Source organism: Mastomys coucha, unplaced genomic scaffold (genome assembly GCF_008632895.1).
Source record: "Mastomys coucha isolate ucsf_1 unplaced genomic scaffold, UCSF_Mcou_1 pScaffold7, whole genome shotgun sequence".
In the NCBI taxonomy this organism is placed as follows: domain Eukaryota; kingdom Metazoa; phylum Chordata; class Mammalia; order Rodentia; family Muridae; genus Mastomys; species Mastomys coucha.
Window position 1 is genome coordinate 46,166,551 of NW_022196913.1, and position 14,317 is coordinate 46,180,867.

The 14,317-nt window shown below is 43.9% G+C and overlaps 1 protein-coding gene across 3 annotated transcripts in view; it reads right to left on the reverse strand.

Moving 5' to 3' along the window:
• Positions 1-14,317, reverse strand: part of Adtrp (androgen dependent TFPI regulating protein) — an 82,738-nt gene that overhangs the window by 40,456 nt on the left and 27,965 nt on the right. For all 3 annotated transcript variants that reach the window (XM_031359061.1, XM_031359060.1, XM_031359059.1), the window contains exons 3-4: positions 9,019-9,153; positions 6,929-7,030 (exon numbers count right to left, since the gene is read on the reverse strand). In XM_031359061.1, the coding sequence (XP_031214921.1) occupies positions 6,929-7,030; positions 9,019-9,153 (237 nt within the window). The remainder of the gene's footprint in view (positions 1-6,928; positions 7,031-9,018; positions 9,154-14,317) is intronic.

The window sequence follows — 14,317 nt, forward strand, 5'->3', positions numbered from 1 at the left end:
TCTCTCTCTCTCTCTCTCTCTCTCTCTCTCTCTGTGTGTGTGTGTGTGTGTGTGTGTGTGTGTAGACAGGCTCAATCAGGATTCAAAATCAGTGGGTGCCAAAACTCTTGTCAAATGTTACTCCCACCATCTGTGATACCTAACTTCCTTCACTGTAACAAAATATGAGAGAGGACAATTTAAAGGACGAAGGATTGACTTGGGCTTGTGTTTTTAGTGATGAATCAGAGCATCATGGTAGAAAGACAAAGCTGCTCTCCTGGCAGCCAGGAAGCCTGGGAACCAAAAGCAGTACTCAGGGACAAGAGACATTCTTCAAAGGCACACTCCCCTGGCCCACTTCCTCTAAGTCCGCCCATCTACTAACAGCCACGATTGTATGACTTTCTTGATCCAGCCAGCCCTCAGCAGCACCAGAACTGAGGGCCAGTCCATCAATCCATCCACACAAGGGCCCTCTAGAGGGACACTTGATAGTTTCACCTTAACAGCACCACACACATGACAGGGCTTAATAATTATTTTCAAATAAACAAAGCACAGCAGAGCCAGGAACTGAGAAACTGCATTGGGTCCTTCCTCTCACTCCAAGAGCCAGCTCTCTTTTAATTGGAGGTTGTTTCTAAGGTCCCATTCATACCTACTGAGTTTGACTGGTCTCAGAGGCTGTGGTTATGGATTCAGAGAAGCCTGATGGGTCCTGGCTGGGATCCTTATATTTTACATGATAATGACTTCCATTTATGCTGCCTTTGGCTGGTTTTAAAGTACTTGGGCCCATTCTATCTAGATAATTATGCATGCTTTTCAGATGCAGCAAAGCTTAGGAGGAACTCTGATCTATTCCATTCCTCTTTCCAACTTGAACAATTCAGGTTGATTTCCAGAGAAATCCTTTCTCAAGCTTCCCTCCATTGCGGGAGAGGGTCATTATTTCTCAGTTACTGAGTCCTCTTCCTGCTATTTAAATCTGTCGGCTCTGGTGCTATCTTTAGTAAGCATTTAGATAAGACCTGAGGAGTTAATGCTTTCCTGGCAAACCCTGAAGTATGAATCCTCCGTTCTGTTTCTTCCTTTATGGAGGCCAGAGAACTGCTGCTCAGCAATAACACAGTCAGGTTGATCTATGTCACCCAAGGCAGCGAGGCTCTCACCAGCTCAGGCAGCCTGTCCATGGTAGTGAATGCTAGCATCCCTCTAAGAGGACAATTTGGACTGAAAATATGATGGGGACAGGATGTGTGTCTCTTGAACACACAGTGACAGTAAGCTCTGAAGGGTCCTATGGGAACCACACATTTCCAGTGAGTCAGAAGCACTGGGCAGGAAGAGCACAAAGACTCAATTAGTTCCAAAGCATCTAGAAATATACAGTGTCAGAAGGGAGTGCCGCAAAACTGGAGACAGCATCACAGGAGGGTGCCATGAACCTGGGGACAGCATCACAGGAGGGTGCCATGAACCTGGGGACAGCATCACAGAAGGTTGCCATGAACCTGGGGACAGCATCACAGGAGGGTGCCATGAACCTGGGGACAGCATCACAGGAGGGTGCCATGAACCTGGGGACATCATCACAGATAAAGATAAGGAAAGAGTTATGGGCTAGAGAGATGGCTCAGTGGTTAAGAGCACTAACTGCTCTTCCAGAGGTCCTGAGTTCAATTCCCGGCAACCACATGGTGGCTCATAACCATCTGTAATAGGATCTGATGCACTCTTCTGGGAGTGTCTGAAGACAGCTGCAGTGTACTCATATAAATAAAAATAAATAAATCTTTTTTAAAAAAAAGAAAGAAAGAAAAGAAAACAGTTACAAGAAGAAAGCTAGCATCGGGTCAGCATGAGGGATACTGTAAAGTAAACGAAGCTGCCAGGACAACAAGGTGCCGCTGATGCTGCAGTTGTTCTATGGCAGTGAGAAAGGCATGGCAGTACCAGGCAGGAACCACCCCAGGGACTAGTTTGCCTCACACAGAAGCACTTAGGCCAAATGCCCATCATCTTTCTGGTCCCAGTTTCCCAGCTCTGAATCATCTTCATTGAGTTATCTTATATGGGCACTGGCAAAATGGGAAGTGTTAACAAATTGACCTGGAAGGCACTCAGCTTTTCAGTGTGGTAAAACAAACAAACAAACAAACAACAAAACAAAACAAAACAAAACAAAAAACACCCTGAGACAGCAGCTTGTGAAGATAAAAAGGTTTATTGGGGTTCACAGCTTCATGGGTTTCTTTCCATGGTCATTTCACTCTATTGCTTTCTAGACCCATGAAAAAGTGGCATGCTAAGGAGCATGTGGAGGCAAAGAAAAAAGAAACAAAAAATCTCTTAACTCTACCTCAGGGACAGAAGATAAGAGGACAGGAGCTGAGATTGTACAATCCCTTCTAAGAGCATGGTCACAAGAAGCCTCAAGGCTTCTTACTAGTGTCCATCTCTTCAGTGTTCCATACTTTGCTAACAGAAAGGCCCTAGGGACTCAGGCTTTAACACTCAGGGCTTTGGAGACCAGTCCACATCCGAACTATAGCATCAAGTACGTACTACCTCCCCCACCCTCGTGTTGCCTGCGTGTGCCTGCCTGTGCACATGTGAGTATGCCCGTTGGCGCGTGCGTATGGAAGCAGAGGTCAGTATAGGATTGCCTTCCTCAGTTGCTGTCTGCCTTAGTTTTCTGTGATGGGGTCTCTCAGTGAATTCTGAGCTCACTGAATGGCTGGATGGACCCCAGGAATCTTCCCATCTTTGCCTTCTGAGTAAAGGTTACAGGCTACAGCGCCTAGGATTTACTATATAGGTCTGGGGATCCAACTAGATCCTCATGCTTGCGTGGCAAACACTGTTTCTGGCTAAGCTATTTCTCTATCCTAATGTAATATTTTTAAAATTTCTATCTGGAAGATATATATATATATATATATATATATATGCACATATATGTATATATATATACACACAAATATATGTACATGTGAGCATACACATGCATGGAGGAGCTAGAAGTCCATGCTAGGCATCTTTTTCATTTGTACTCTACTTGCCTTTGTGTTATCATTGCAATGATGAAACACCATGACCAAAAGGAACTTGAGAAGGAAAGAAGGTATTTGGCTTACACTTCTATATCAATCACTGTTTATCATCAAAGGAAGTCAGGACAGGAACTCAAGCAGGGCAGGAAGTCAAAGGCAGAAGCTCATGCTGAGGCCATGGAGGGGTGCTGCTTACTGGCTTGTTCCTCATGGCTTGCTTAGCTTACTTTCTTTTTTTTTTTTTTTAAAGATTTATTTAATTTATATATGTGAGTACATTGTCGCTGTCTTCAGACACACCAGAAGAGGGCATCAGATCCCATTACAGATGGTCATGAGCCACCATGTGGTTGCTGGGAATTGAACTTGGGACCTCTGGAAGAGCAGCCAGTGCTCTTAACCGCTAAGCTATCTCTCCAGCCCTCAGCTTACTTTCTTATAGAACCTAAGATCACCAATCCAGCAGTGGCACCACCTACAATGGGCTGGGCTCTCCTGCATCAATCACTAATCAGGAGAAGGATTTGAAGGCTTGCCTACAACCCAATGTTATGGAGGCATTTTTCCCAATCAAGGGTCCCTCCTCTCAGATGTCTCTGTCTATAGCTTGTGTCAAGTTGACATAAAATTAGCCAGCACACACCTCCTTTTTTAAGAAACAATCTCTCATAGAACCTGGAGATCATCTGCTCAACTGGTTAGTCGATGAGCTCGGAAGAAACTCACTGCTCTCTATCTCCCCAACACTAGCATTACAGGAACATCCACTGGGTCTGGCTTTTACGTGGGAGCGAGGGATGGAACTCGATTCTCTGTTCTTGTCCAGCAAGAACCTTACCAACTGAGCTATCTCGATAGCCTTTAACCAACCCCTATTTTGTAGGAGCAGTGTCCTTGAAGCATCAGACTAGAAGGATTGAATAGTAAGGACAGAAAATAACAAGCATAGGCAAGAGTCTGGAGTACAGGGATGAGATGCAGCCAACACTGAAGAGAAGCAGGGAGCTCAGAGATGGTTCCATTAAGAAACTCCAAGTGGGTTTGTTGATTTCCCTCCCCCTTCCTGCCCTGCCCCAAGATGATATGCAGGGATTTTCTCCAATTCAGCGAAAAGAAATATGGAAACATGCGTGTCTAACCCATGACAGGCTTCCTTCCCCTCCTCTTCCCTAATCTAGAGTCCTCTTCCTTTGACTCTGGCCTGGTCTCCACAAGGGATGAAGGTAACCTGGATGGAGGGCAAAGGGGCAGAGTCTCTAGCATCCCCTATCCCAGGTGGTACAGGCAACAAAATCCTTCAGCATCTCCGCAGTACAGTATTTGTTTTGCTGTTAATAATTGGCTCGTGAATGCAGTATACAGTATTATCCAGATCTTCACTTCCCAAATGATCAACCATCCATATGGCTGTTTACTTATCAAGGTCACTAGGATTGGGCATCACCATTACAGCTAACTGGAGGGAATCCAAGCATCTACGCAGACAGTGGGACTCAGTGGAGGAGGGAGCTGGTAGTCATTGTAGGAAAACCGGCTGAGCTTATGAAGCCTTCGGAGTGGGCTTGGTAAGCATGCCTGGCTCCAGATGAAACGAACTTTCAAGACTCTGCCTTTTAAACTATGGGAGTAGCATCCAGCCCCAGCGGGTGCGTGCTTTCTGACCCCTTACTTTTCTCCAAGTTTTCGCTTATTGGCATAGAGACGGGGAGTCTAAGTGAAAATTCTCACTTTGTCATATTAATTAATCCCCTTGATTTTCCAGTGAAATGTAAAGCTGAATCAAAGCCCAAGTTCTAGATTTAACTGATAAAAGGCAAGAGCAAATTAGTCTCATATCATTATGGGATTACCTCCCGAGAGAGCCCTGGATGACAAGCTTGCTGGCTCCCAGGCAGATGACTCAATAGCTTCTCTGCTTTTTTTTTTTTTTTTCCATTTGTAAAACTCAAAGTTGTGGTACTTATCTGAAGAGGAGTGTGTGAGTTAAATCATATTCAAGAAACATGATTTACATAGTGTAATGTAAAAATTGTAATGTAGACATAAAAAACTGGGGGGTGGGGTAGGGATGGTGAATAAGGTGAAGGGTGACTGATAGAGAGACTTAATATCAATCTCTGGCCACCATAGGCAGGTACACACAGATACACAGACTCATATAAACACACATACACATACAGACACACATGCATACACATGCATAGACACACACATAGAGACACACACAGACAGACACATATACACACATACATACAGACACATACACACATACATGAAGACACAGACACACATGCAGATACACATATACACATGCACAGACACAAATACAGACATACACAGACACATAGACACAGATACACACAGATACACACACATATACATGCACAGACACATACAAAGACACACACAGACACATACACACACATGCACACACACTCCTGAATGCCCAGCTACATATATATGAAGACAAACACCCAACCCTTCTACCCACATTGGGAATATTTACTATGAAGTCATCCCAGATGAATACTAACGGAAACCTAGCAAAGGCAAGACACTGGAAGGGAGGGAATTACTTAACATGTAGATTTGGATCTTGTACACCAAGTTAGATCAGAATCCAGAGCACTATACTCAGCCAATGGTATCTCTCTCAGAAAAATATTTAAACAGTTTTTTCTGGATGTAGGGTGCATGAGATACTATTAGCAGGCAGAGAAGCTTTTCCACACTGATTGTCACAAATTTGGAGACAACGGGAGCTTTGAAAGGTGAAATAGAGTCTCTAAGTGAACTTGGGGCATTTAAGGCCTTTAAGGTTCTGATTTTTACTCGTCTCGTTTCCTAAAATCTGAGGTATTCCTATTTAAACTGCCCAGTAATGTGGAAATGCATCTGTAAGTGTTGAGGAGCTGAGCCACGATTGCCCAGGGAGACATTTATACACACAGCTCTAATGACTCAGGCTTAGCATTACAGTGCAGACCTGGACACACAGCTAGCCCTGCTCCTCTGGGTCGCGGTTGACTGCTAGCCCTGCTCCTCTGGGTCGCGGCTGACTCTTCGGATGTCAGTGACCTGAACATCTCAGAAGAGGTTCTGCTTTCTGTTTAACTCCTCAAAAAGATTGGAGTCAATGAAAAAAAAAAAAAAAAAAAAAACACCAACAACATGACTGGATAAAACAGATCGAAATATTTAAGTACTAATCCTGTTAGTGATACACAGTCCTGGAAAATCTTGGTGAGTAGTCACGGCTTTGCCCTTTTTTAGAGTATTTTTTGGACATGGGGATAGAATTTTGTTTAAACCTTCCTTTATTCCATTCCTAGAAATGAATTTCATTATTAGTCATGAGCAAGTCATTTCTTTTTCAGAACTGCCAAAGGTCATTTTTTCCTGGTAGCATGACTTTTTCCTAAGTAACATAACAACAGCTGAGTTCATCATCTCTGCTTCAGTAGACCCCCTGGGCTGCAATACTAGAATTTGTTCATTTACATCCTCAGTATGCTTTTTTTGTTTAAAAGAAAAGATTTAGTATGTATTTGCCTGCATGTACGTGTGTGCAAAGCAAGCATGCATGGCACCCATGGAAGCCAGAGATAGAATTAGATCCCCTAGAACTGTAGAAATGGACAGTTGTGAGCCACCAGGTAGGTTCTGGGAAGGGAACTGAACCCCAGGCTCCGGAAAATCAACAGGTGCTTTTAACCACTGAGCCATCTATCTCTCTAGCACCCCTCAGGATGGATGCTTTTTAAATAGTGACACGGTGGAGAGGCAGGAGTGAACTGGAGGGCATTGAAGAACTGGAAACATACTCAGATACTTTAGTGTTCAGTATGGAATCAACTGACTTCAGTGTTCAATAATTTCCTCTCACTCACCATTGCGTGATTAACCCATGCTGGAAAGAAATCATCCAAGCCCTTGGGGTAAACGAGGTTCCGGTCATAGTGAAAGAGGCTCCAGAATACCAAGAATACAAACTGAAAAGGAAACACAAAAATACCAGGATTAGGTTTGTTTTTCAGCAAAGGTTTATAAGTCAACCAAAGAAATAACAATGTAAAAATTGATGGCAGTTTGAAGGATATTGTACCTACATTTTATAGATATAAAATGAAGGAGGAAATGATTATTGGAGAACAGTTGTATCCTGGCTCTCTGGGGTTCTTCAATGAGGGCAATGTGTTAGAAAGCAACCATGATGACCATTGTGGCAGGAAGAGAAGTCATGAATTAAAAAAGATGCATGGACCACAAGCCCTTCATTGTCATTAATAATTTCTTTCTCATCTGTGCATGCATGTGTGTGTGCATGTGTGTGTGAATGTGTGTGTGTGTATATGTGTATGAGTATATATATATGCATATACACATATGCACACATACATATATGTACTTGCCCCCTCTTCCCTTTAAGTAGTCATGGCAAAGAATAACAGGAAGGCTTGGAGTGGTGCTGAGCATTAATCATTTATAAGCTAATAAAGTGGGAGTTGGATCTCTCCTTCATTTAGAATTTTGGGTTTACTTGCATTTGCTGTACCCTTTGTATGTCCTCTAGCAGCATCTGTCCTCTGTGTTCTGTGCTGAGATGATGGGGCAGGCTATTGATTCTCCCACCATACTACCTTCTGACCATGCATAGGCTCATCTTGCAAGAGAAATGAGCAGACTCCATTGTTCCTTTTAAAACCTTGAACTTTAGCTGGGCAGTGGTGTCGTACACCTTTAATTTCAGCACTTGGGAGGTAGAGGCAGGTGGATTTCTGAGTTTGAGGCCAGCCTGGTCTACAGAGTGAGTTCTAGGACAGCCAGAGCTATACAGAGAAACCCTGTCTCGAAAAATAAAAACAAACAAACACAAACAAACAATCAAAACCCTCCAACTTTAAGAGATTTAGGTGGAGGCGTTCTACAAAGAAACCTGGAATGCCAAGTGCTTGCTGCATCTGAGTTTGACCAAGGTGGAGAGTTCCACTCTGCATTTAGTTTTGAAGTCTTGGAGTCACAGAAAGCACTGGCAGGAGGAATGAGGTAACCTTTCTAATCCCAGGCCCAATCCCAGGCCCTGCTGTGCAGCGAGCATGTGTGACCTCAATCTGCTTCAGTCCTAGCTAACGAATGAAGGCATGGACAATGGAATAGCCATGTGGCAGCACCAGAAAACAAGCTTACTTCTGCTTGTACACAGCTTGCTTGGCCTGGTTTCTGTCCACTGGACACAGCGAATGAAGCAGCTTTCCAATTCTCTGCACTGGGCTGTCATTCACTCCTAATGTGTCTTTTTCATGGGCCAACCTTGAAGGTCTTATGTCTTTTAGTAATTACACATTGTGTATTTGGTAGCTTTCCAGATGTATAGAAAGGGAAGTAGATAATTTCCCACCTAGGACTCCCCTCCTGTCATCATGATGGACACAAGGCTGTCCCACTAACATGGTCATCCCTTAACATTCACAAGGATACTAAAACCCACAGATGCTTGAGTCCTCTACATGTAATGGAATCATATTCACATAGGACCCATGTACATCCCCTTGTATGTGTTAAACCACCTAGAGATGACTTATAATATCTAGTATGATGTGAATGGAACAATGTTGCTGTAAGTATTTTTGTTTTTTTATTCATTTGTCAAATATTTTTGATCTGTACTCAGTTGAATTTGTGGGTACAAAATCCACCAACATGGGGAGCTGGTTTTATTTTGATTATGCTTTCCCACCAGGCAACAACAAGGACCATGCGCAGAACCTTCACAAACAAATAGAAAGTTAATGATAAGCTCATCTGCCATGTACCCAACTCCCGGGTGATGCTGGCCAACAGAGTCAGTCCTCAGACAGAAAATTTGTAGAAATGTAGATGCTCTGGTTATAGTAATTAGTTTCCAGACCACCTTGTTGTTCCAGGAGAAGTATCCATCCATTGTGCGACAGTGATGCTTGACACACATTTGGGTACTTACTGTGGATATAGGAAAAGCCAGTGTGGTGAAAAGCAGATCTCTGAAGGATGTGACGAACTTGATGTCTTTCCTTCCGATGACTCTTTTCAGCACATCATCCAGGCAGGCGACCCCAAAGAAAATGGCCTGCAAGAGCTAAATTCATTACAATAAATGAGCACTTTCATTGGCTTTAATTAATACATCCTACACTGATGTAAAGCTGCAGTCCTCTGGGAGCAATGTCGGCTTGAGAAGGAGGGGATGTGGGGTCGTTTGGGTGCAGAGCCAATTCAAAGGCTGGGATTCCAGCTCATTGGGCCTTGACCTTGCACACTAAAACTGATTGAGGAAATTCATTTAGGAGATAATAGTGTGTACAGTATTTAGTCTAATGGTCTTCGGCTAAAATGGAAACAAAATAGACTTTAAAGGGAGAAAGTAATGAGCTGTATAGCGTGGCTGCACAAAGGTAAGAACCAAATATACAGCTCAGGGCGAAGGCCAGGCACAGTGGGGCATGGTCAGGGGTCCCTTCCCAGGAAAGGTAACTAAAGTAAGAGCCTAGGATACAACAGTCAGTGGAATGGCTGCCTCACAACCTGAAGACCAGAGCTCAGATCCCGAGCATTTACGTAAAAGTCGGGTGTGGTGCAACATGTGTCTGTAACCCCAGCACTGTGAGGAGAGGGCAGAGGAAGGAGGACTCTTCAAAAATGCTGAGTCATGAAATAAAGTTGGCTTCTGGTCTCCACACATGTGCACAGGAGGTACCCATGCACAAACATGAATGAGTATACTTTCTCTCTCTTACACACACACACACACACACACACACACACACACACACACACACACACACACACACACTGAACTCTACTAAGGAAGCCATAATGACAGTCATGAGCACTAGGATGAAGCTCTGTGCTGTTTGAGGGAAGTGCAGATCATGACATCATACTCAGAATGAGAAACCAGTGCAGCCCCCTACCTAACGTGGCTGCCTGAAGGCCTTAGGAAAGCAATCTGATAACTGAAGGCAAGGCCAGGAGTTGTGGCAGCTGCTGAGTTCTGTGAGGTTCCTGAGGCAAGGAAGAGTGAAGCAGAGTCTCTTTCACTTCAGTAAGATTGAAGTCCCTTTATCCTAAATGCTTGGCACTAATAATATTTCAGATGGAGGATTTCTTTGTCCAGATTTTAGAATATTGACTCATAATGGAGAGAAGACTCAAGCATGCACACAAAATTAATTTATATTTTGTTTGCCTCTTAAAAATAGCTTGAAGGTAATCTTATACCATATTCTTAATAATGGTTTTGTGCGTAGAATCAAGTTAGATTGTGTGAAATTTTCTATTTGCGACATCATACTTGTGACTAAGACACTTCCATTTTAGAGTCAATTGTCAGATCTTTGGTTTCAGGATACTAAGCCTGTGGTATGGCCTGCAAATCAAGCCTTGTGTGTTTTGTACCATGTTATGGCTGCTAATTTAAGGTCTGCTGGGTACTGACTATACAGATATTGGGTTTATTTGAAATATGTTTGTCTTAGAAGTCATCTTAGTTCTTAGAGGCTCTGCCTTGGCATGTGAGGGGCAGTTGGATTCCAACCTAGAGTATGAGATAGGAAATTTATGGAGCCTGGGTTAATAAGTGATCCAAGCTGGCTGTTGGGAAACAGTGTCTGAAGTTTAGAGTTGGGCAAGGATCTAAAGTTGACTTCAGGATACTCCCTAGGCTGAGGAATGAACAGGAGGGGTGGGGAGAAAGAGATGATGCATCCATGATTGGCAGTTGAGTCCTCAGACCAGCAGAAAGCGCACTGCCTAGAGCTTCTCAGAAATCCAGGACTTTTCTCTGCCCACAGACTTGAGATCACAGTCCCTGGAAAGGAGGTGCAAGGGTGATTTTTAAACAAGGAATCTATGGGATCCTTATGTGGGCAGAACCCTCTGGATTAGACATCCATCGTTCATGGAATTTACCAGAGACTCACAACTCCAACAGCTGAGTTTTGGTCATGGCTTGTTACATGCCAGACTCGAGACTCACTTTTAATTCTCAAACATCCTAGTGATGTGTTAGTATTAGTCTCTCAGCTCCATATTAAAGATGAGGAAAATGGGTTAAAGAGAGATTAACAAACTTGCTTTAAATCCCAAGGCTTTGGAGTCTGGTTCTTGAGTCAGACTTAAGAAACACGAGATTTCTTGAGCAGAATTGAGGATAAACAATTCTACATGGCTAGGAAAATAAAATACAACATTAAAAAAGTACCAGTGCCCTGTTCCTACCCTGGGGATTCCCCTTTAATAGGCCTAAGGGGACAGCTCAGGTATTACAGTTTATACATCTTCCCAAGGTTGTAGTTTTTTTTGGGTATGTGGTGGTAGGGTTAGCTAGGGATCAGCCTTGGGCAGGAGACAACATCTATCTTGTTTTTTTTTTTTAAGATTTATTTATTTATTTTTATGTGTATGAGTACACTGTAGCTGTACAGATGGCCGTGAGCCATCATGTGGCTGCTGGGAATTGAACTTGGGATGGCCCTCAATTAGCCAAGGTCACAGAGGCAGATTCTGGGGCAGAATCACAGGCTGGGTGAGAGTCACAAGGCTCCTCAGGGAGGAGGAGGAGGGGGAGGATGAGGAAGAGGAGGAGGAGGAAGCCTCCCAAGGGCAGAGGGTAGGTGTGGGGAGAAGAGAAAGAGCCACAGTTCTAAATGCTATGCAGAGGTTCCCTCCAGAACGGTTATCCCTACTGTTGGTGCCTTTGGCACAAAGCCCCATAAGCTGTAGAATTCTGAGTGTGCAGTCATTTGCACATGGATGTCAGAAGTTGCCTCTTCTCTCTCCTCCTTCCCCCTCCCACATAGCTCTCAGCTCTAGTTTCAGTTCCAGATATTCTGGCCACAGCAGCTCTTTACTGCCCCAGTTTGCAGAAGCAACCCTGGGGCCTGGGCTCTGTTGATCAACACAGCCATTCTACACACACACACACACACACACACACACACACACACACACACACACACACTGACAATTCTCGGGACCTGCCCTCTTTGAGAGTGAGAGAGAGGCTGCCTCCACCTAGAGAGTGAAGTCAATACTACCCAATGTCCTTTGGCCAAAGAAGCATCTTACAGGGAGTCAAGCCCTTCCCTTTCCTTGGTCCTCTCAGCCACAGAGCATGGAAATCAGATTAAGGAAGAAAGCATATTACTCAGCCCCTCAGAGGTTTCTCCCCATCAATACAAATCGGCTCCCTACTGTAAATATGCCAATCACCTCCTCCCCCCTCCACCCCCAGTTCACACACACCGTCTTGCAGACATATGCCAGACGCCAACTCAGTGTGAGGCAGCCTCGTTGCCATTGATCTGAGTACTGATATGCTACATCAGTACCAACAAGGAATACATGGGCAGCAGCAAGTCCGATGCGGGTGTAGGAGAGAAAGGGGCAAGGGTCTGGCCAAGGCAAAGACACAGGCTAGAGCTAGGGTTTAAAGGGGCCACTGAACAGAGTTGGAGGATAAGCAGTAGTAAAAGGTGGATTTCTAGGGAGTCTCGTGGGATGTCAAAAGGACACTGGGATCAACCAGGTCATCCAGATGGATAGTAATCTGCTCATCCATCAAGGATGGATGTTTAGAAACACACACACACACACACAAATTCTAGGGAGTTCTGTGTGGTACTGAGGGCACGTTTGGATCATCTCAGGCCATCCAAATTGATAGTGGTCTGTACTTCTGTCATCCTAGGACATTGGCTCTCAGGAAAGTTGGCTTCATAGTGTCCTGTTGATCACAGGCTATTCATAGCTGACAGGTTCCGATTCATCTTTCCTACTGGTTCTTTCCTGATTCTACTCCATTAGAATGTTCTGGGATTTTTCCTGAAAGGCTTGCTGCTCTAAATTTGTTAGCTGTCTTTCTGTTTCTGTTGCTAGCTAACAAACTTATGACTAGTGACAGAGCTGAATTTACATTTAAAAAAAATGTAATTTTAAAAACTGTAGCCGAAGGATATTTAGTTTATATATTCCATGTCTTCACAAATCCACGAGGATCTTAAAATCATGGAAACTTATCCTCTCTAAGTCATCAAGTTTATTTCCCTTGCCTTAAAGCCAAAACCTTTTTAAACAACCCCAGGAAATGAAATTTTCTTCCATTAAAAAAAAATAATACTAATTCCAGAGAGGGAGATTCCACAAGTTCTCTGAACAAGACATTATGACTCCTGTTGGATGAGTCAAGCAAGCCAGTGCCAAGCTCAAGGCTCCAGGCCTGACTCTACCACACTGGGACTTTCCTTATTCCTCTGTCAACCTGATGCAACTCTTGCAGTAAAAGACCATTCTAAAATTAAAGAGAATGCAAGGACTAACAGGGACCAATGTTTTATCTGGTCGTATCAGAGAGGGTGCGGTTGACTGGGAAGATGGATAGCATCCTCAGCCAAGGCTACCTGGGCCTGTGTGAAGTACACAATCCCACTCATAGTTCATGTGCCTTTAAGAAAGATGCTGAAACATGTGGACAAAAGGGTATACTGTGGGACACACTACAGCTTCCACAGTGAGATTTGTTATTCTCTGTTGATAGGAGTGGGGGATGGTTGCAAGGGTGGACAGAGGCTACAAGAGGAGGGAAAGATGAGTGGGATAGGAGTGCATGATGTGAAATTCACAATGAACCAATAAAAAGTTAACAGCACAACAAACCCCTCAAAAGATGCTAAAGCTTCGTCCATGGAATCTCAACAACACAGTTGTAGATAAGACGTGCACAATAAAACCAACTTGTTGACATGCCAAGGTGGGTGTGGGACGTTTCACACGGCCATACCCCTCCATGAAGGGCCACAAACCATCCATCCACAGCTGCTGTGTGAGAGAGCATCAGTGTTCTCTAGGGATGAGCTCCCTGATCGGTTATCCAATCCAGGCGGTCAGCCCTAAACAGATGCTCACCTGAGCTTATGGAATCAGTAGAGTGTGTGGGTGTAAAGCAGTGATAACTGAAGAAGTCATAAGTCTGAGTGGGAGTGGGGGTAGGTGTGCGGGAGGTGGAGGGATGAGAGAGTGGATAAATTAGGTAAATACAGTATATATGACATTCTCAAACAAATTAAATAAAAAAGATCAACCTAACAACAGCAAAACTCCCTGAGATAAACGAAGGACTTAAATAAACAAAACCAGGAGGACAAATAATGTAAAGAACACAATTTGGGCCAGGCAGTGGTGGTGCACCCCTTTAATCCCAGCACTTGGGAGGCAGAGGCAGGTGGATTTCTGAGTTCGAGGCC